The 22,890-nt window shown below is 39.6% G+C and overlaps 1 protein-coding gene across 1 annotated transcript in view; it reads left to right on the forward strand.

The window, feature by feature from the left end:
- Positions 1-22,890, forward strand: part of fstl4 (follistatin-like 4) — a 232,697-nt gene that overhangs the window by 88,479 nt on the left and 121,328 nt on the right. The window contains exon 4 of the mRNA XM_022190937.2: positions 7,696-7,938. Coding sequence (XP_022046629.1) covers positions 7,696-7,938 — 243 coding nt within the window. The remainder of the gene's footprint in view (positions 1-7,695; positions 7,939-22,890) is intronic.

Here is a 22,890-nt window from a genome sequence, read left to right on the forward strand (position 1 = left end):
TTTATGTATGTTGTTGGTGCCTTTTCTGTATATATATATATATATATATATATACACATATTTAGCCTCCACCAGTTTCCTTGAACTGTAGTTCTTGGGTATATGTCCCAGCCTAGGTGTCAGTCTTCGGCAGTACATTTTTCACAGTGAAACAAGTCTGCTTGAGTTGACTGCCTGTGATGACTTAACCGTCCGTCCTCATAGATACTCTGAACACCAAGGTAATGGCTAACCTGCCATTAATAAAGAGGTCATGGAGGTAATGGGTAATTTGCTTCACTTAATGGAGAAAAATAGCCCCAGAAGCAAGTTAATATAAAATGTAATTGTCTTCTCAAGTTACTTAACGTAGTGGTCTTGCCGTTGTTCTAGTTTCTTGTGTCCAGAGTGAGTTGGGAAGAGACAGGATCTTTCAAAGTCAGGTTTACCTTTTTGTTTAGGTCATTCAGTTGCCAATCTGTTGGTCTGTCAGTCCACCACTTTGGTCTGCACTGTAATATCGTAAGTACCACTTTATTTATCATGATAACAACTATAAATAATTGACTTTTGATTTTGTGCCATCATCAGGTCAAACTTTCCAAAGACCAATATTTGTTTTATGACTAAACATCTGCAGAACTATTGACATTCCAGCCACTCATCATGCATCTCTAATTTGAACAATATTATAAACATATCGCTTAACATTAGCATGCTGACATTTTCATTATGTCAACATGTGTAAGGATGCTGAATGTAATCAGTGTGTAGTCTTCACTGTATTAGCAGATTAACATGTCCCATCATCATCTGACAGCAAACTAGCCTGTTTGAATGCTACCAATGTGCCAAGGAGGCAGTTTATGTGACGATCGTTGTTGGTTTGTCTGTCTGTCTGTCAGCAACATTACGCAAAAACGAACTTACGGATTTGGATGAAATTTTCAGGGAAGGCCAGAAATGACACAAGCATCACCTGATCACAATTTGATTAGATGTGGCTTATAGTCTGGATCCATGTATTTGGTAAAAGTTTCTGTATCATTGTGAGATAGCGTCACGAAATCACTAACTATGACTACAAGTGAACATTACAACAGCAGCCTGCTGAAAATCACATGATTACGATCCTACTATAAATCCACCATTGTGGACTTAAGACTTATTATACAAGGAACAGTTGATTACATTGTATAGTGTCCTGATTTCTGCCACAAATTTTGTCAAGATTTCATCCATCAGAAATGATATGACTGAGCAGCCGTAGCAGAGTACTGCCCTCTCTGAGTGCTTTTCTTGTTCCAATTTGGGATGCTGTCCCACTAAGATGTTTTTGGGCCAACATATAAATCCATCCAGAATATTGATGCTTCACAATTAGACACAAATTCTAAGGATTCAGAGGCTTTTATTTTCATACTAAGCAATAAACAATTCATCAGTGCAATATAAATCTCAGCTGAGTATGTTTACAATGTGCCGTGATGAATCTATTTATAGAATGCACTCATTCTGACACATTATCAGTTACATTTCAGCATACTTACTGAGACATTTATGTAGTCTTGTTAAGTATAAATACAATTTTGGCATCAAGACTGAGTTGACCGGTTTCATTTTAGAGTTAATTGTAAGAGAAAATTATATTGTATGTAATTTACCCTCTGTTCCAAAAGCTGTCGATCATTCTTCTTGAAATATTTTGAAATTGTTATGACAGCTGACCTCAAATAGAATAGCAGAAGCACAAAGTACAGCTGATAAATGGTGTGCACAATTGTCTTTGTTTCCTGTCTCATTTAAATTTTGTACATTTTCTTAGACATCATGAATTAAAAAGACAATGTTTTTGGTGGAAGTCCATGTCTCGTTTGGTGCAGGAATATTCATGAATTCATGATCTTACAAAGATAGAAAGACAGAAAAATCATAATCTCCCTGGTGTCTCATCTCATTCAGTAGATTTATGTATTGATATAAGTAGCTGTAGTATGTGTATTCAGTAAACTTTAAGTCTGTGTGTCCTCACACAAAGAAACAATGTTTTTCGTAGTGTCAGTGATTTTTGAAAGGTAAATATAATCATTAATGGTGCTCTCTCTGATAATTTTAGGAAGGGTTAGGGTTAGGGTTATGCTACCCCTAACCGTTAGGAATTGTGTCATCCTTAGACCAAAGGATGTATTTTAGAATTAATCTTAATGAATCAAGTTGGTCTCAAATACCCAGATCACTAAAAAATTCTGTGCAGTACATTCTGCCACAGGTTATTTGTATTCCAGTTTCCATCCTCTGTTTGCTCAGAAAAATATCATCATTTTTGGTACAATGCAGCAAAACTGACAGTTTGTTCTTATCTGTGTGTATGCCACAGCATATCTCACCTGGTGCCAAGGGCCGCTGTTGTCCATTGATATTCCAGCTCAGTGTGCATGTCAGAAGCGCTTTGTCCGACTGTGCAGCACAGGGGAGACAGTGTTTGACGGCGCGTCTCAGTATTTAATTATCTACATCTGCTTCAGAGCAAATAGAATGATCTGTAGCATCAGCCAATGTGAGTGGGCTTTTCTTGAGGCTGCAAAACATATTCAGAAGTAACTACTTCATGTCCTTTACACACACGTTTGCTACGTAACGCATGAAATGAAAAGATGGCATAAGGACACTTTCAGAGCTGCTCCACATCTAATGAAATCTGTCTGCTGGAAAAAAAAACAAAACAAAACGAAAACATTCTTCTGTTTCTGTAAATGTCCCACTCCCATATCCTGAAGGGTTTGCGACTGCAGCTTCTATTTTTCTAAGGATTGGGGTGGTTTAGAACACGATAGTGCTGCAGGCAGCGGGTCCCACATCAGCAGGCAAATGTTCTTCCAGTCTAATTAGTAAGAAGCTCGGCAGTGTCCCTCTGACTCTCTGAGGAGAACGTATCAAAAACAACACACTGCGCCTCTCTGGAGGTGGATTAAACACAAAATAAATAAAGTTTGTTGTGATTGCCTTTAAATATTAAAGGGGTTTAAGGAGCTTGAGAGTCTTGCCTTAGGTACAGATATATTGAGGCATATTTTAGGTGCTAAATAGAGTGAGGGTTTAGACATTAAGTCCGTTGCTTCCAGAGTGAAGTGACATATTCTGATTCTGCCTCCACCTCTGTGCATGTGTCTGCTGTGTTCTTTATGCTGACGGGCTGTAGAATACATATGTGACTGTGTATTTACAGATTGTGTGCCTCGCTCCGGATTCAAATTACCAATAGCTTCATCACAATGATTCAGCGAGGGCTGAGACTGACAAGCTTGTGGCTTCTCCTGGCAAATGAAAAGGCAGTCAGTCGTTCTGTTATGCTCTCATCCACTTAGACTTTCATGAAAGAGAATAAAAGGGGGAAACTTATGTTTGACTGTTGAAAAATGTCACAGAGATAAGCCAAAATGGTCTTAATACTTTGTCCAAATCCCCCATGTTCCCGTGTAATTATCGGTAGAGTTCTTTATAAAACATGTCCTGGAAATCTGTGATTGTAGTGGACAATGTCTGGTCTCAGTTTCTCTGAGCTCAGACCGGACCGCTATTGACAAAGACACAAAGAGACTACACACATGCACAGAGAAATGAAAAGAGGGGGAAAAAAGACAGAGAAACCAATGAAGAATGAAAGAGAAAGAGCCGGAGTGACAGGATGCGAGGCTTGACACTGGATGATCAGCCTGGCATTGTGTTGTCACCACCAAATTCCTGATCTTGCACGAGCCGTTTATAAGTATTGTGCCAGCAGCTTAGACAGGAAGGATTATCAGACGACACTTTTAGCCTCTTAAGCAAGCCACAATTGCAGCCAGCATGGTCCAAGAGAGCGTGAGACAAAGGACTTACAGCGAGGATGAATGCGAGCACAAGGACTTAGTTAAATGTCAGCCAGCCTGTGTATTGTAAATGTAACTTTTATGTGCTATTGTTTGTGTTGTTCGACTTACTCTTTTCTCCGAACAAAATAGGGAAAGGCCGACAGGGAGGGTGTTGATGGAGTGAAGGGAGAGATAAAGTAGGAAGAAGCACCGCCGGTGGGTAACTGCCACTGGACGGTTGTTGCTAAGCGTTTAATCTCCCACGCTTGGAGAATACAAACGATCTTGTAATCGTCCCCGACCTTGACATGAACAGCAAGGTCACAGGGGAGCTGGGCTATTTTGCATTTCCCACAGATACTTCGCTGAGACACGCGGAACAATTAGTAAACTGGATAAAAAAGGAATTGAGTCTGTCTTACTCCCCGCATCCTCCTCTGTCCCCCTCATGTTCCTCTTGGGGGAAGTTACCTGGCAAACCCCCAAACCGCCTCTTCCTTTGCTTCTTAACACTTAATTATGATGAAGAAGTAGTCGGACCTACCAAGTCAGGTCAGACTGCACATACCTGTGTGTTGTGCTGTTTCTTTCTGTGCATGCAAATATTGATTATGCTATCAATTGTTTCTAATTTTTGGTTTTAATGTTTAGTATGTAGAGTGAAAAACCATCCATCACAAATTCCTTACTCATAAATTAACATCCTCAAATTGCTTTCCCATGTAGCAGGGGTTAGTAGTCATTTTTAAAGTTTTGCTAGTTAATCATTGTGTCCATTAAGCGATGGACTAATTGTTTTAGTGCACTTGTGTTTGTTCCTGTATTTGCCAGTTCAGAAGATGCATATTACACAGTGACTGAATACAAAAGTGCATACGCTCGCCTGCATACCGACACCTGAGTAGGAGGGTGCTGCTGTATTAATGCATGTGTTTTTGTGTGTGTGTGCACTAGTGTGTCTCAGTGCGTCAGCTTTCAAATCGCCTTTATGCAATTAAGGGACTTTTGTCCTCCGACAACAGCGCATTACCTCTATTATTGAATATGCTGAGAGTTGAGATATGATTATACTCCAGGCAAATTGAATTTCTGTTTTCAGCAGTTTGATTATAAGAGCGTGGACTGGGCTCTTTTAAGTTAAGCCACTATGGTTTTTAGACTTATGTTCCACAGAAGGATAATAGAGCTGACCCCGTCTCAGCATCTTAACTGACTCAAAACAGCAGGAAAACAATGGGCAGTAAGTCCCTCTGGGATGTGTATTTATTTTCTTGTAATAGTAAAACATTCACAGTGTCCCAGAACTGAAATGAGATGTTCTGAGCAGCAACTTTTAGAATGTTGTTGAAGTTGTTGTTTTTTTTAGATGCTGGAATTATACTTTCCTTTTCACCATGTCATAATGTTGTTTTCATTTCTACCTCACCATTTTATTCATGCTGTCTCTCTCAGTGCTCCAGCAAACAGTCATCTCCTTTAGGACTGCCCTGGTTTCCATGGCAAATAACAGAGCTTGTTAACATCAAAGGTTAACAAAGAGACAGGCTGAATGCTTGAAATTTTTAAAAGAAGAATCAGTGATAAAAGATTGCAGACTCAATTAAGGCGAAGCTTTGCTGTTATGCAGAAAGTTCAGCTTTTTAATTTGATCTCAGAGCAGTGTATTTTAAAGGATAAATGCCCAGCCACAGGCCTGTAATGGCTGCATTCTCCAAAATGCTTTATTTACATGAATATATTTTGTAACAGCTTGGGCAGTGTGTGTGGGAGTTCAGAGGTTTTAATCTACTCTAATGATGAATAAAATAATCTTTATACTGCCAAAGAATCCTAAAAACCTGTCAGAATGACTAAAAAACACCATTAACATCAACCATATGTCTCATTTTTTATAAATTTATATTGTAAAATGTATTTATCTGCTCCTAAAAATGCAGATATCTTTAATGTTAAATCAAATAAACTCCCAAGTTGCAGCTCAGCCAATAAATTCAACATGATGGCTGCCTGCGTGGGAGTATTTCATGTTTCATAATATTGATTGGGCTTTCTCGTGATCGCATGAATAATGTGTAAACTCTGGGAAGGTTCTTCAAGTTCATTTTATGTCTTTTTCATTACCACTGACTGAGAGGCACCAAATTCCACGCTTGTACCCTTTTTTGAGCTTCTAGTTTTCACTACAACAACAAGAGAGCAGAGGTTCTGGTCAAGCGCATGGAGTCAGGAAAGATCAATCCAAGGTGGAGCATGTGGCTGGATCAGCAGCTTTTTGACTCGCTTTAAGTGCAGATAGATTAAATCAGAGGGAAGAAGCGAGGTGTCCCAGGCACTGAACGGTAATGATGGAGATGCTTGTGTGTGCAGTTGTGCATGTGTGTGTTTGTTTGTGTGTGTGGAGGGGAGTAGCTGGCACAGGACACTGGTTATTATGTAGAAGGTAACTTTTCTGTGTGTGTTGACAGAAGCTAGAGCAGGTCAGACAAAAGGTGTGAGCTTTAGTTTCATTTCAGCTATCTTTGTGTGTTTGTATACACATGTGCATATGCACGTGCGAATGTGTGCAGAGAGGCGTTAATAAGGACACCTGGCTGTTTGATTTGTGGAGAGTTAGGTGGTTGCTGCTTGTTAACACTGTCTTCTAACTGCAATCAGGTTTGGAGGTGTTTGTTTCCGCCTTTTCTATTTCTGGTGCATACTGTATAAATCATGCTACTGTAGAGTTTGATATTTGTTCTGTGTTTTGTTATGCTTGCATATCTAAAACAATGCTAATGAATAAAGTTCTCGGTAGATTTTCTATACAAAAAGACATTTTAAAAAATAGATTGTAGTCAAGCAGTGCCATCACTGTCAAATGTAATGAAACAGCTTCTATTATCCCAAAATAAAGACCAAAATGTCCATCCATCCATCCATCTATCCATCCATCCATCCATCATCTATACACCGCTTTATCCTCATTAGGGTCGTGGGGGTGCTGGAGCCTATCCCGGCTGACTTCAGGTGAAGGCAGGGGACACCCTGGAGGGATCACCAGTCTGTCATAGGGCTGCACAAAGAGACAAACAATCACACTCACATTCACACCTACGGGCAATTTAAAATTATCAATTAATCTCAGCATGTTTTTGTGCTGTGGGAGGAAGCCGGAAAACCCACGCATGCACAGGGAGAACATTCAAACTCCATGCAGAAAGATCCCAGGCCCAGGCCGGGACGTAAATGAAATGCCAGTTTATAACATTTTTTTTGGTTTTCTCTGCTGTACTGAAAACATACCAAATGATCCATGATTATTTGTGATCCTAAAGCTAAGGAGCATACCAAACTGTGAACTTTTTTTGGGAAAACTTTTGCGTCAAGGTCTATAGGTATCCAGCAAGCAGATAACTTTACTTTTTTGTAAGTTTGAAGAGTTTCTCTATCAAAACAGTGTGATGAGACATTTTCTTTCTTTTGTAGCTTTCAGAAACTAAGGTACCAAAGAGGGCCCCCTGGTTGCTGTTTCATAAAGTTTCTTTTCATTTTTTTAATGGTACGTCTTATCTAAAGAGAAGCTTTCTTGTTAATGACTATGCTAGACACCGCTACTGTATTTTCAAATGGGACCAATCTATGAGAAAGCAGTACTCTTTGTCTGCCTCAGCCCAAAATTTGGGATCTGTGCTGATGAGACAGATGTATTTTATTTTCACATTGTGTCACTTCAGCTGATCTCTATCTCCGCCCTGACGACCGTTTCAGACTCATATAGCCAAGTTAAAATTGAAGGATTTTCTCTTGTAAGATTGCATGACGTTGCATATTTACTCTCATTCTTTTCATGAAAATTACAGCTCTATTTTTCCTCTTCCTCTTCCAGCCCTCACCGATCCAGATGGTGGTCCCTGTCGGAGGACCTACTGTGGACGGGGTCGACAATGCGTGCTGATGGCAGAAACCGGGCGTGCCGAGTGCGTTTGCCAGGAAAAGTGCCGTCCCTCCTTTGTGCCGGTGTGTGGCTCAGACGGCAGGTTTTACGAGAACCACTGTGAGGTTTACCGCACCGCCTGCCTGGAGAGGAGACGGATCTATGTGGTGCACAGCAAGGACTGCTTCTTCAAAGGTACTGCTAAAATCAATACACTTCTTTTTATATAGCACCGGTTCACAACATGTGTGATCTCAAGGCAATTCACATAGTAAGGTTAAGACCTTTCAGAAGTAGTGTTGCATTGATGCACATGGTCAAAAAGATTGAGTTCAACTAGTTTATTGAACAAGTTAACATCAGTTTTTGAAAAAAAGTCCAGTCACCCAGCATACTTACTATCATTAAAATTATGAAAGGACACAGAGGAAGCATGCATGTCATGTTCGTGTTGTCATAAATGCAGGTGGTTGTCCAAATTAAGATTACGTTTCCCACAACAGCATGTTGCCGCTTGCCCTCCCTGGCATTTCATCAGGTGTGTTGTTTTATCTTTTAATTCAGCCTGTCTTTCATTTAGTTCACCATCTGTTGTTGCTCAAAAACGCTGAAAGCACTTTGTTTTGGGTGTATTTGAGGATTTGAGGAACAATGGCCTCTTTATGTTATTGGCAATGATTTTCCTCACCAAAGCTGACCGAGCTAAAAGGCAAAATTGCCTTTGGGATGTTTAAACAGTGTTTATCTCAACAATACTGTGGGGGTTGAATGATTAAGTTGAAGTGTTGAATATAAAACTGGTAATTCTAATTTATTTACTTTTACAGCCTTGTGCCAACAGCCTGTTTTTGGTGAAAATTCAAGTTAAACACTTGAAAAAAAGTGATTTTAATTAAATAATTACAACTTTTAGGTCAGATTTGGTTCGTTTTCCTGACAGAACCGCACATGATTCGTTCAAATCTGGTGATTCTCACAACTTCTGAGTCTGATAAATGCTTCAATTTAGTCCATTTTGATAGCTCACAAATCAATCAAACCCACCAGTTGGCTTTGAGGGTTCAATCGGCTTTAAGAAAGACAGTTGCAATAGTTTTATCTTCATGTTCATATCCATTTTCCCCTATTTTTTGATGGCATTTTCTTAAAATATATAACTTCAGTTGTTATCAATTGAAATTGCTTCACATCTTTGATACAGAGACATTTAAAAAAAAAGATATTTAAAGTAAGTAAGCATCCTTTATGTTGTCATGATTTGAACTTTTTTGCAGTGTGGCTGCTGCTACACAACAAGAGCACAGTGATGTGACGCAGTGTCTGTATTTCTGATGACTTGCTGCATAACTGAGTGTGACTCAGGTTTACTCTTTTGAAGCCTTTGTGAGTGAAAATTGCCCTCAAATGATATCTTGATACCTGTGGGGCATGCGTCTGAGCAGTCTGAAGGCTATACCCGGGCTCTGACGGTGGTTTGATGTTGAAACATTTAAACGGAAATAGAGTTGTACAGACAAGCAGAGCAATTGTTTTGTACCTCGTTGCCAGCTGTCAAGCTCCAGTCACAAGCATCAATCACTGTAAAAATCATGCTGCTTCTGTCAGCCACCTATTCAGTAGAGATCAAAGAATGAAATCATCTGTAGTTTGGTGCTGAAGGCTGTGGCTCGAGGTCAGGTTTGTCTGGGAGAACGATAGTTAAGCTCTTGCGCTGGCACACGGACAGAAGGCCATTTGATCAGGTGCGGCATTCGTCTCTCCTGTGAGGTCTGCTGCAGTAATTACGCTGCTGTCAGTACAAGTCAGCACACTCATTTGGCAGTTGGCCCTCATCACAAACACTGGCATCTAAATCAGTTATAGTGGTACCTTTAAAGTTAATTTAATGATCAATGCAATTGTGGAATTCTAATAGTGAGTTTTCTGTTCAAAGGAAAACAATGTTAGATCAGTGCAAGCACATCATATCAAGGTCATCATGAGCTTAAACTTAAACCTGTGCCATAAATCAGACCTCTCAGTGTCCGTTTTTGGACATTTTCACATAGAAATGCATGATCTAAGTCCATATACACTCTCTAACCTCTCGAACACCACTCCCTTCTACTGCCTACATCAATATCTTGGCTCTCACAAATCACCACCAGGTTACTGAGGATCACCAGTTCTCGATAGTAAATCATTATAATCCTCACTCCTTCACTATCACTCATTAGCAAAATTGCACCGTCAGCATGAACAGTCAGCATTATTATCCAAAAACAGCTCAGTCGCTTCATCATGACTTTGATTTAAAGGACAACAGGGCTGGGTAGGGCTTTTTAAACTCAAATAAACACGTTTTTAACTGTGACTGCATGCACATGTGCAGTGAACCTGTGGGTGTCTCCTCATCTTTAAATGTTGTTTTTTCAGGTCAGACTAGTATTAGACATGTTTTTATTATCCCTCAAGGTGTGGATTTTAAAATAGAAAGTGAAGCTATAGTTATTCGGAGTGCATGGTTTCATGTCTACACAGCACAAAAAGGAAGCCAGACCCACACATACTCACACCAACACAGCAGCACTTTCAGTCATATCACATTAGGGAGCGAAGGATTTCTGGCAGACGCCACCATGCATAGCTAATCCACATTAGAGATCTTCAGTTGGCACATTAGGCTTGAACTTGATGTCTGAATGCAAACCAGCAGGAGATGGAAAATGTTGGAAATCAGTCAGATGTCATGGGAATCATGCGTGTGTCTGTGTGAACGGGAAGCTATTATTGCACCTGACATACAAAGACTTCATTGGAAGTGTCACAGCGGTGTGCTACAGTCATTATTCAAAACCACAGTTTGTTTGTACAACCAGCGGAGGAACCCGAGAGGCGGTGCAGTGGTTAACTTGCTTGTGGACATGTAACCACCTGCGTTTGCCTGTTAGCGGCCTTATTCCACTTTATTTACCCGACTGCATCCTCACAACCTGAAACTCGAAAACAACAACATGCCCCTGTTTGCAGCTGGTGTAACTCATCCAAACACTCCTGTTGGCAACTGCAGAATGAGCCGCGCTGAACCCTTTTCCTCAGTTTGTGTCATTATTTCACTTAGCAGGTGCTCCAGTACTTAGATGTATAATTACCAAATCTGTCAGCATGTCAAGGCTCGAAAGTCTGTTGCAGTAATTGCACTGGGATAACAAAACTGTTTTATATAGACGAATACTGACGTTCCCTTGCAGTGAATTTACTCTTTAAAGTAAGTTTTTTTTGCAGTTTCTGTCTTTTATTTGTTGATGATGACTCGTTTTGTGGCACATTTTTTGGGAGCATCATTTAATTCTGGATGCCCAAAAAGTTTCTTGCTCAGTCTGAGACCAAGACCTCCACAGTCACAAATGGATCTCTTGGATCCCTAGAGCTATATATTAAGCCAAAAATCTTTTTTTGGAAGGAGGAGACAGAATTTGCTTTCAAATTTGATAAACCTAAAAGCTCAGCTGTGAAAGCCTCTTTCCCTCAGCTCAGGGCTATGGCCAAAGCCACAGTGTCAAATTTGGCTTGTAGTTATGCAGGCTTTGGTTTCATCATATCTGGGTGATTTTGATTTGCTCGACACAGTTAGTCCACAACTCTTCACTTTGGAAAAAGAAAGAAGAGCGACGTTTTTTTGTGCTGACCTTTCTGTTTTGGCCTTCACTTAGAGAGCTGATTTAAAATTTGTTTATGCATAAAGCTTTGTATGGTTTTACGCATATTTACAACCTTCCTTGTTACAGTCCCACCACCTGGTCACTTTGGACGTCTGACCAAATGCTGCTTAAACCCTCAGAGCCACACTAGCTGGGTTTCCATTACAGTTTATCGCAAGATAAAAGCGATATTTCTAAAATTTCGACGCAGTATATTTGCGCTTTGAATAATTTTCCATTGAAGGTTGTTCTGGGCAGAAGCATCGTAACTCTCGTAAAGTATCATCCCGCGAGATTTCGATGTCGAACTCTTTCTCCCTCATTTTGGCTTCTATCTCCTTATAACATTCTGCATTCTTCTGCTGTTTGCTGTCTAGTATGGCAGTGATGGTTTTCTCAAGAATAACGGCAAGAAAAGTCTCGGTCTCCTCTTCTGTCCACACGTACCGCGCCATGTTTACTCCGAGAGAACTGGTCATGTGACCTATAATTGCGGAAAAAGTGTTTCCATTGCGCTTTTGCGATATTTTTCAATATCGAAACGTCTGAAAAACCACCTCATGAGAGCATAAAAACTTTTTAGTGATATTTTAGTCCTTTTTCAAAATTCAGGTGTTTCCATTACCAGTTTTTTATTGCGCTATTTGCATTTTGGGCATATCTAAGGGTAATGGAAACGCAGCTACTGACGCACTTTTTGTCCTTAATCACGTCCCTTGTCTTTGGTTGATTTATTCTTGACGTATTCATTGCAGTGAATTGTACCACATATTAAATGAAACCACACAGCTTGACCTTTCCAACAACACTGATAAAAACAGGTAACCGTTTTTCATACTAATCCCAGGAAATAGTACATTTGATGCAAGAAGCCACGTTATGTAGCTGCTGTGTTGTGTTTAATTTGAGATCTTTGACACTCTGCATCAGTAGCTAATGAGGTTCAGCAGTTTTAGCAACTAACAAGTTACTTATCACCACTGTCACCACTTTATCCAACCATTTTCCAACATCTTGACTCTCGTTTGTTGTCAGTTTTGTGTGGTTTTGGTTTAATTTTTGTTTTGTTATTGTTCTGTTTTTGTGGATTCTTTGTGTGGCTTGCGGTGTCAGAAGTTTTTATCTGAGCTTCAGAGAAAAAGTTGACTGTTTTTGAAGGAGAGAGGGCAGCTCTCCTTTAGTTTTATGTTTTTAATTAAATTTTTATTTGATTTTTTCCTCAGGCCGTGGGGAGAAACAGGAGAGGTGGTTTAATGGTTCAAACTACTGTAGACCTGTTGAGGCAAACATAGTTGCAGAGGTGAGGGAGTTTACAGCTCGACTCTCCGTGGGTACCCAGATATTCTCTTTGATGCAGCTTGAATGAGGCTGTCGTCTGCTTCTGAATTGATAGGATTGGTGTTCTCAAAGGTGTTTGGCAGAGGATTTGCTGTTTGTGACAGACAGGAGAGGTGATTGCATAGAGAGTAGAAGTGATGACTGTAAACCTCTGGATGGGGCTCTTTGTTCTTCCCTGTCACTGGCTTCTTTGTGTTTACTGTCTGTTTAGCTGGCGCTTTAATCCATACTGATGTGAAAATTTGTACAAATAGTACAATGACAGAATCACAATTGAAGTATAAAATGCCACATTCACAAGTGTATTGCCAATTATTACACAGCAGTATGGCAAACAACAGGGAGCAAAACAGGATAAAGAGGTTTTCATTACTGCACCTTCTTAGTACGTTTAATTCCGTTTTCACTGCGGCACTTTTACTCTGAGCTAGCTTAAGCTGTCCACTTCTCAAAGACTCTGGTGAAGAATTAGAACCGAAAAGCAGAAATGAAAGTCAGTTCATCCTCTCAAGAATGGCAAATTGATAATCAGCTTCAAAGTTAAAAGTTATTTGACCCCAAATGGCTTCAGAAAGGGGCACATTGTCAATAAAAAAGATTTATGTCCCCGCAGCACTCAAACCTAATAACCCATTTAGATTATAATTGCCAAAAGTCATAAAACGGGTTTTGAGAAAGTCGTCTGTTTTTTTTCCACCGTGTGAAAAATGACACCCCTTCTCGCCAAATAATTGATGCCATAAAAATGATAATACCTTTTAATAGACAGGCAGTGGCACCTCTTTGACTGATGTTTTTCAGACTTAACCATGAATTGTGATCTGTGCATTGTGGATTTATTTTTTTTCCTTTTTCAAATTTTTATTTATTTTTTTGTTGAACAATTGGGACAAAGCAGAAAGAAATGTGCTGTAACCCGTCAAAGTATGAGCTGGTTTGAAATGAAATAGCATTTTGTATTACTCTCACCATTCCAAGGAGGACACGATGCATATAATAAATTCCATTTTCAGATTTGAAAATCTCATTAATTTTTGCAATCACTCTGCTAATTTGCAAAATTAGCATCACAAGCACAGATGTTTTCTCTCCTTTTTTCCGTTGGTGAGTGCTGGGCGGTGAGTCGACCCACTCCTGACCCAGCCTTTGATTACAACCTCTTCCCTCCGAAACGATCTGAAAAAGAACTAACACAGTTGATTAATTGCTTTCATCTTCCTGATGAGTAGGAAGCTCCCAGCAAAGTCAGTCCAAAGAGACATCTGTTTGGTTGGGTTGTGCACGGCGCTCAGCAGGGAGCCTTTGATGTGTCCCGCTCTGACCACTTCATTAGGGACAAGTGTCACACTGCTGATACTTGGTTGTGACCGCGTTGACTCCCGGATCAGATGGGTGACGGCGCGTTGGCCGTGTCCAGACAGAAATGAGTCTCCCCAGAGTCGTGGTGAGCTGGGTTTCAGTCAGGACAGAGTACTGATCTAACCGTCTGTTTGGCCATGCATCGATTAAGCCGGTAATCCATAAGATTTTCTTCTTGAAACAAAGCTGTGGGTACCTGCCATCCCTCGTCACAGACTGCATACGCCGTTAGAAGAGGACAACAAACAGAGAAAAATAGGCAGCTGAGGCACCAGAACGACTTTAAAATAATAGAAACATACCAGAAAATAATGTGATAGCCGGAAAAAAAAAAAAAAAACTACACGAATACATGAACTTTCTATAACTGCATTTTCTAGGCTTTATTGACTTTGACTTATTGAAATAAAGTTATTATAATGTGGATATGCATTACACACACACACACACACACACACGCACACACGTATAATTAAATTGAAATCTTGATATTTAAATTTAATGATAAACACTATATACAGTTATTAAAAGCTACATTTTATATCGTAATTATCCAAAATGTGTTTAATTTAACAACCAAATCTAAGTGATTGTAGAGCTGATCCTTCTTTGTCTGTTATTTATTGTGTCTAGGCTAAAATGTATTTAGAATATTATCCTTGAATTGACTGGTTTCCTGTATTAAATAAAATGAATATATTTAAACAAATGTGCAAATGCATTTGTCATAAAATGTCATTTTTTAAAAAAGAGTTACATATATTGAACGTTATTTTACCTTAGACATGTAAATCCATAGTCTATTTTTTTATTTATTTAAATATTCAAAGTAACATTCATTTATAATATTTGATGGAAAACCAAAAGGAAACATTTCATAAATTTACGGATTATTTTACCAGTTCAGTTAAATAATGATTGCATAATGTTAATTTACCACCTTCTTTTGCTGTGGATCATCTTTGACTTATCCTGTGACGCCTTGTGAAGAGCCACACATTGAATATCAGTTATGGATGATTAAGCAGGGCAAAAAATACTGGCCCTAGTTGCTTTAACCAGCCACTTCATAAGGAGCATTTCCAATTGATTTATTTTTTTGTCGTCATCAGTCTTCTTGAGAAGTTGCCAAATTTCAATCCACGTGACAGATACAGTGTTCTCTGTGTAATGAATTTCTTTGTCTTTTCCGCTCTCTAATCGTCCCTTTTTGCCGTCCATCATCCACCCATGTTTGCTGTGTCTCCCACTTTAAGAGCTGCTTCAACCACTCTGATCACTCTTTATCATCCCGGCTCACTCAGTGGCAGCTGTGGTTATTGCATTAGCCATCAGAGCTGCCCCCTCTCGTCTTTCTCTCTGCTATCGCTCTGCAGCCCATGGCAGCACTCTGCCTCCACCGTCCATCTTATTGCTCGCTAACCCTCTGCCCCCTCCTGCGACTGCAGCCATTAACTCAGTGACACAAACATACGGCTCTCATAAGGAGGATGAACTTCGGCTCGAGTTCAGGCCCTGCAACTTGGTTGTGTACACAGAGGTTGTATAGAGTCACAGCAAGATACCTTCAAAGATGGCAATTATATTAGCTGTGTGTTTGTGCTTGCAGGATGTTCATGATCTCTGCTGCATGGTCTCCTTTGTGCTAATGCTTGAAATTAAATGACTATAATACTTGGCGTTCTTTTATAAGCAGACTTTTGTTCTCAAAACTGAGAGCTGCTACGTGATGGGTTGAAAGTGTGGTAAATTTAGTGTTTATTTTAAATCAACATTATTCTTGAAAAGCTTTATTTCTTCTAGAAATTTTGGAGGTATTTGTTTCTTGATTCCGGCATTGCCCCTTCAGGTTTGCTGTAAAATGACAGCACATGTGTTCTGTGTAAGTAGAGCATGACCTATTTGAGCTGTTGATTCTTCAATTCGTGTAAATTAACATTTTACATTCATTCTGCTACAGCCTGTTAAGCAAAACCGTTCACTTCGACATCACAACTTTTTAATAATGCTCATTTTACTTGGTGTAAAGTTGTCTAGGTCATGTAACGCTTCGCTGGATCAAAAGTTGCTGTCCTACTCTGTTAGGTTAACAAATACCAAGTCTGGCCGAGCTACCGGGTGTGACACATCCACTCACACACACACACACAAACACACACCTAAACCCCCGCTAGGCTTCCCCTGACAGCCCTTTATTTGTTACCGTGGGCTTATTAACGAGCACTCCAACTATCCCAGTCTTTCTTTCTGCATCCCCACCCTTTCCCCGTCCCCAAAACACCTTCCTCCTCATTTTCTCTCCTCAGCGGTCACGTGGGTGTTACCTCATTAAGTTGATTTCCTCCCCACAGATTCATTACGGTGGAAGTATTTGCTGTATGAAATGGATGCCCTGTCCCAGATAGAGATGTCCCTTGGTCCGGCGCTGGTCCCTTGCCTCATAAACATCAGTCTCCCCTATGAAAATAGAAAGCTCTCCTTTGGCCGCTGACGTCCCCACTGTTGTGGTAGCGGGACACTGTCAAGGATACTGCACCAAAAGTACGATGCTTTGCGGTTGGCAGCCTTGTTGAATCCGACTACACCTGGTGTGGTTAGGAGCATAGACTAGGAATTAATGAACTGTTTTGTATTCATAAAGACAAAAATATTGAGAAATGCGTTGTTTTAGTGTAACAGCATACAAAGAAAACAACTGAAAAGTTTCCTCTTTCTGATGTTTCAGTGATAAGTAGTTATTTTCTTATGTCTCAAGCTTTAAAGGGATTGATTTAGAAACTTTGATTTATTTTTTTCAAATGGCCACAAACAAAAACCACAATGTTAGCTTTATTTCTTGGGGTGAAATCGATAATGTGATTTACTACGTAAGAAAATTCGAGGTTCAGCTCATGACTAACTAAAGATATAATTTAGTCTGGATTATAATGACAATTCTTCCTCTTCAAACTGCCCGTCCAAGGACATTTACACCTGATTATAAATCTCTGTAATGTTTTATATAATTGAGACTGTACAAGCTTTTACTTTCCTTCTCTCTCTGCACATTCTTGTTTTTGCTCTTTTATTCCTCACCTCTGGTACACCGGCTGCCTTGTCATTCTTTTCTTGGACTGTTCATGCACGAACACACAAACATGGCAAACTGCACATGCACAAGAAGTAGGACACACACACAGACACACACAGACACACACACACACACACACACACACACACACACACACACACACACACACACACAGACACACACACACACACACACACACACACACACACAGACACACACAGACACACACAGACACACACAGACACAGACACACAGACACACACAGACACACACACACACACACACACAGACACACACACAGACACACACAGACACACACACACACAGACACACACACACACACACACACACACACACACACACACACTTCTGTCATGACAACGTCAAAATAATCTCTTCTGAAAGAGAATGTTTATTCACGCCTAAGAGATTATGACATGCTTGTCACAACACTTGGCATTGCCTATCACTTTGCCTTTTCAGTGGCGAGCTGCACTCCGCTGTACAACAATAGACGTCTTTAGCTCAGTCGTGCAGCTTCAGCTTTGGACGGGTCCCGCCCAGCCTGGCGCGTGTCATGTATTTATTACTGAAATGCAGGAAATTGGTAAACAAGTTGACATTACACCACTATTTGAAGTGCAATTTCTCTAAAACATGCACACAAACATGCTGTCCCCTTTCTCCTTGTTGTTTAAGTAATTAACAAATCCCTAATATTGACTTTCTACAGGAAAAGCGTTTCTGGCATTGTGTCTTATCTCTTGTAGATTTAACAGGTGGCAGTGCATAATTTTTGGAGCTCATCATTTACATGGTCTGCCTTTAGTACTGTTCTTAACACCACTTTTTAAAAGCTGCTGGCAAAAGCCTCAGAACAACTGAGAAATTAGAAAGTGACAAATGAATTCATTTGGCCCATCCTCCTCAATTCACAATCCTTTCATCAGTTTAATGGCTGCCTAAAAGGAAAATACATATGGCCGCTACTGCTGCTGCCCCCAACTTTGAAAACTTTACTTATCTGATGTGTTTTTTTGTCGAACACTGTTTCCAGTCAGTAACAAGTGGAATTATTATTGCCTTTCACTGCAGTTTCATTTTTGACAGCAATCAAGTGAATCATTTACTTTTTGCTGGACGACTCTTGCTGCAGCCTTTTATACAAGACAGAAACACATACTGTCTCTCATGCAGATCTATTTCTTTTCCCTTACTCCCCTCTTTCTCTCCTTCCTTATATACTACTTTCCTCTCCTATCTTTCACCCTCATTTCTCTCCCGCTATGCCCCCAATATAGTGCAGACGGGGATTTGAGTGACTCTGTCAAGCTTCTCTCTACATTCCCGGTCTGTGTTAAATTGGTTCAGAGCTTAAGTAGAGTGTGAGCCTGGAAAAATAAAAATACAAGCAGCACCTCGAGGCAAAGTGACCCTGGGTAGAAGGGAAAAAAAATCATACATACTGTATGTCCCTGACAAACACTCGCACACAAGCTTAGAGTGTGAAATGTGCACACGGCTGTGTTGACTCCTAATCCATGGCGGTGTCTTCAAGGATCCGTTCTCCTGGAAGTGTGTGTAGTCGCTCTAAAGCAAAGTGCAGGGTTGTTAACGTGTTGCAGAATTAATTTGGGACCAGTCAGGTGGCTCCCTGACGATGTTGTCTGATTGATAATCGAATCCGTCTAAAGGTATTGCACATCACTGAGTACCACTTGGCAAACTACTGTAGCTGACCACCTGGGGACCCAACTAAGAAGTCCCCTAAGAACTGTAATAAGATGCAGTTATATAAAATGTGTTACTTTCCTAACAATAACTTTCAGATAGCATTTCAAAGTGCTTCGTTTATCAAAGTCAAAGTACACTTGTGGTGCAATTGTTCAGAAATTTGAGGAAGAATAATGTCATTATGGTGCAGGAGAAATGCAATGACGTATTTGCTGTAATGTGAATAATAAGAAATGAGAGCCTTCACCGTGCGTTGCCATATGTCAAACCTTTTAGTCCTTCAAATATTATCTGTAGAACTGGGCAGTAAGAATTTCAGATTTCAAAGGAATCATTTCCAAAGTTTAATTTATATTTACTTTATTGGTTGCTAAACAAATTTCAGTCATGCTATCAAATGCACACTGTACTGCAAACACTGCTGTACATCTACTAGTGTCCACCTCCAAGTTTTTCCATCTCCGAATGTATTTGTCTTAATAAATCATGAGTCAGCATTGTTCTCAGTTAATCCACCCACTGAGAATAGTTTGAGTCATGTGATTAGCAGGTGAAAAGCACAAATTGTGGGATTGTGTTGTGATAGGTGCCTACAAAATCCTTTACAAGGACAGAATTGAACTCTGCTTTTAAGGTAAAGTAGCCAAAGTAAACATGAAAATGTAAACCAGAAAATACAACATCATCACTATTGCTATAATTAGTGTCACAAATAACTCTTCTGTGAATAATGCAGGAGGACGGAGTAGTAGCGTTACAGAAACAGGACTCTCTCTCTTCTTTGGCAGCGAAGACAACAGACTTTCAGTAACTATTGTGCTTACTGAGCTACGTTATCGCTGCCTAAAGGCATTTAGTGCCCTTAGAGTAACACTTTTATGTAACTGTGGCTGTATTAATTCATATATATATATATATTTTTACCTTGATAAACAGAGATGGTCAATGCTCTATGAAGTACTCAGATTCTCTACTTGAGTAAAACTACAAATACCTAAAAATTCTTGCACTTAAAGTGTTACGTAAAGTATGTCAGTACAATCAGGAAAATGTACTTAAGCGTTATTTCATTATTGTATGATTAGAGTATTATTACTCGTACGTTGATGTAAAGTCAAGATTTTACTGCTTTGTGACCCCAATCACCTGAATCAGAATCGTTAAAATACAAACTACACACAAATGTAATCACCTGAACCAAAAAAAAAACATCAGAAAACATAATGTTCCACTTATAATGTGGGAATATTCAGTTGGGCTTTTAACAGAACCATTCCAGCAAAGAGACCCCGGAAAAATTTAAATAATATCAAGAGTAGCGTATAATCAGCCCAGCAATTTCATAATCAGAACCATCCCAAAGATAAAACTTCAGCCGGCCTCACGGTTCTTTATGCACTTAGCAATCATTGGCTGATTTGGATTGTAATAATGGCAAATCACAATCGGCACTTTTATTGCACAGTGTGAGTTTTTCGCTTTCGTGCTTTTTGTGTTTGGGTCCAGGTTATCGCACAATTTAAATGATGCTCATAAAGCTTGTATAAACGGGATCCATTTTTCATGTTCCACAGCTCTGCTCTCACCGTCGCCTCTTTCTGCTTTTTTTTATATCATCTCTGCCTCTCTGTTTCCACCTGATAGTGCTGGGCAGAGATAGCCGAACAGCCCCTCCACTGTCCTGTGTAATGTGAGTTGTCAGATTATATATTTCCACTCTGCTGGCTGAATAGTTTGACCAGAGGGCAAAGAATGAACCCAGATTGACAACTTGCACAGCTCAGTGTGCTGCAGCAGCTGATTTGCCAGCTCTCGAGTTGACTGAATGATCAACTGAATGACTGCGCAGCTCCTCGCACAGCTCTGTATTTGACCAAGGCACTCAAGCTACTTACTCTTTGAACAGTATTCACCAAAGAAGTCCCAAAATTGACTCCACATCTCAGACTATATCTAAAACAAATGCGTGTCTCAGTCTCTGGCATTGCTGTTCATAAATCCTCATAACACAATCTGCAAGCAGCTTCACAAAAGTGTTTCTAAATTCACTTTTGAATTTTTCAGAACTGTCGCATTCACACCAGTTTGCTTTATTCCAGGGTCAGGTAACATACTATTTGCAAATCTTTGTTTTTTTCAAATAACATTAAAGTCTTTTTTTTAGCTCTTGAAAATAAGAAACTCATCTCAGTATGTTTCTTGCATTTGTCATATTACAGGCCTGAACAAGGTCGGATTTCTGTGATGCAGATGTCTTTATTTGGCTTTTCTCAATGCCTAAAAAATAGTGGCTTAGAATTGCTGACACTCCTACGTTTTTGTATATAAACAGCAACTGTGACAAAATACACCAACTGTGTAGAAAGCAAGGTGGCCTTCATGATATTGTCCTTTGGGAGAAAAAGAATTCTCTTTCTCACTCATATTTCATGGTCATTTAATACCTTCAAAACACGAGGAGCTACTGTATCCCTGATATATTGAGTGACACCGTGCCCTTGGTGCTCATGATTAGCGTCACAGCGCCACAGGACGTATTTGCATCATTGAGCCACCGTTCTAGCATAAGTCGCTGACTATGGAGAGCGCTCTAATTCTAAGATCCAAAGGGAGTAACGACCCCACCAGCTGCCTCGGGGAAGTTATCAGTCCGTGTTATTGTTTTCAAGCGAGCTCATCCCACAAGATTTCCTCAGAGAACCGGAGCAGTATGGATGGATGCTGCTGACCTTTTTGTTTTCGCGCCTATGTTACAGGTGTCGCTGCTGTTAGCGGGGACCGATAGCTTTCTCTCGTAGCGAGACTCCATCTGGTTAAAGTCCCAACGCTTTTCCTATGGCTGCTGGCGTGATGCACAGCGATGCTGCCAATACAGCCACTGTAATTTATGACTTTCTCTCTAATTAGATTGAGTGTTTGTACCTGAGGGCTAAATTTTATTGTCTTATGTTGTTGCGTACAGTACATCGTTGATTTTTTTAAAATATTCTATAAGTGTTATAATGAAAGAAGTTAAAAATGCAGTTACTTGTTGTTGGCTTACAGCATCCAGCAGTTCATAGTGACTCCTGAGACTGATGGAAACATCTTTTTTCTTTTAGTAAACATTTTTTCAGTATTTGGGAGAATGTCTTGTTGAAGGGCTTTGCGTGTGGGTAAACTTTTATATTAAACGAGATGTATAATAATGCAATGGGGTCTATATTTCCTGCAATAAAGAAGGTAGTGCCGTGGCCTCCGTATATGTTATAAGCATGCTTATGGACTGCAGAAAGCAAAGAGGTGAGCGACTTCATGGTTATACAAACTGTACTATTGAAATATTAAAATGAAGTTCAAACCTATTTTTGACATGAGCATAAAATCAAAGTAGGAAAAATCTATTTTTTTTTAGATTCAGAGATATATACAAGATAACAGTTTTTTTTTTTTTATTATTATTCCAAATTGCATGTGAAGAGACTGTATTGACATGAATTGGATCCTCATTCTGTATGTTCATGATGCTTCTAAGTTTGGTGGTTTTTGTTTTTCTTTGGAAAGCATTTTTACCTGAATTGTGAGGGAAAAAAAAGTGGAATTTGCCAAATCTGAAAATGCAAAATTACAAATTCTTGCTAATGAAAACTAATATTTAGAGTTCTGGTGAATTCGGTGAACTCAATAATGTACAAATGTGGGGTCATCTTCCTTCTTATAAAAAAAACGATACATTTCTTCAGTATGGTTTTCAGCTGCAGTTTAATTAACGCTAATGGCTTTAACTGGCCATGGCATTACAAATAATGTCATATTTGACCAAAAGCGTCTGTTTAAAGGAGACAGTGTAATGTTGTTTTAGTAAACCTCAGCCTCTTGTCAGGGTTTCTACTTGGTACACAGATTTAATTTTTTCCTCTTAGATATTTATTTTCACATGTTAAAACCTTGAAGTTGACGCTGACATTGTACACACCAGCACCCTTT

The sequence above is a fragment of the Acanthochromis polyacanthus genome, chromosome 17 (genome assembly GCF_021347895.1).
Source record: "Acanthochromis polyacanthus isolate Apoly-LR-REF ecotype Palm Island chromosome 17, KAUST_Apoly_ChrSc, whole genome shotgun sequence".
NCBI lineage: Eukaryota > Metazoa > Chordata > Actinopteri > Pomacentridae > Acanthochromis > Acanthochromis polyacanthus.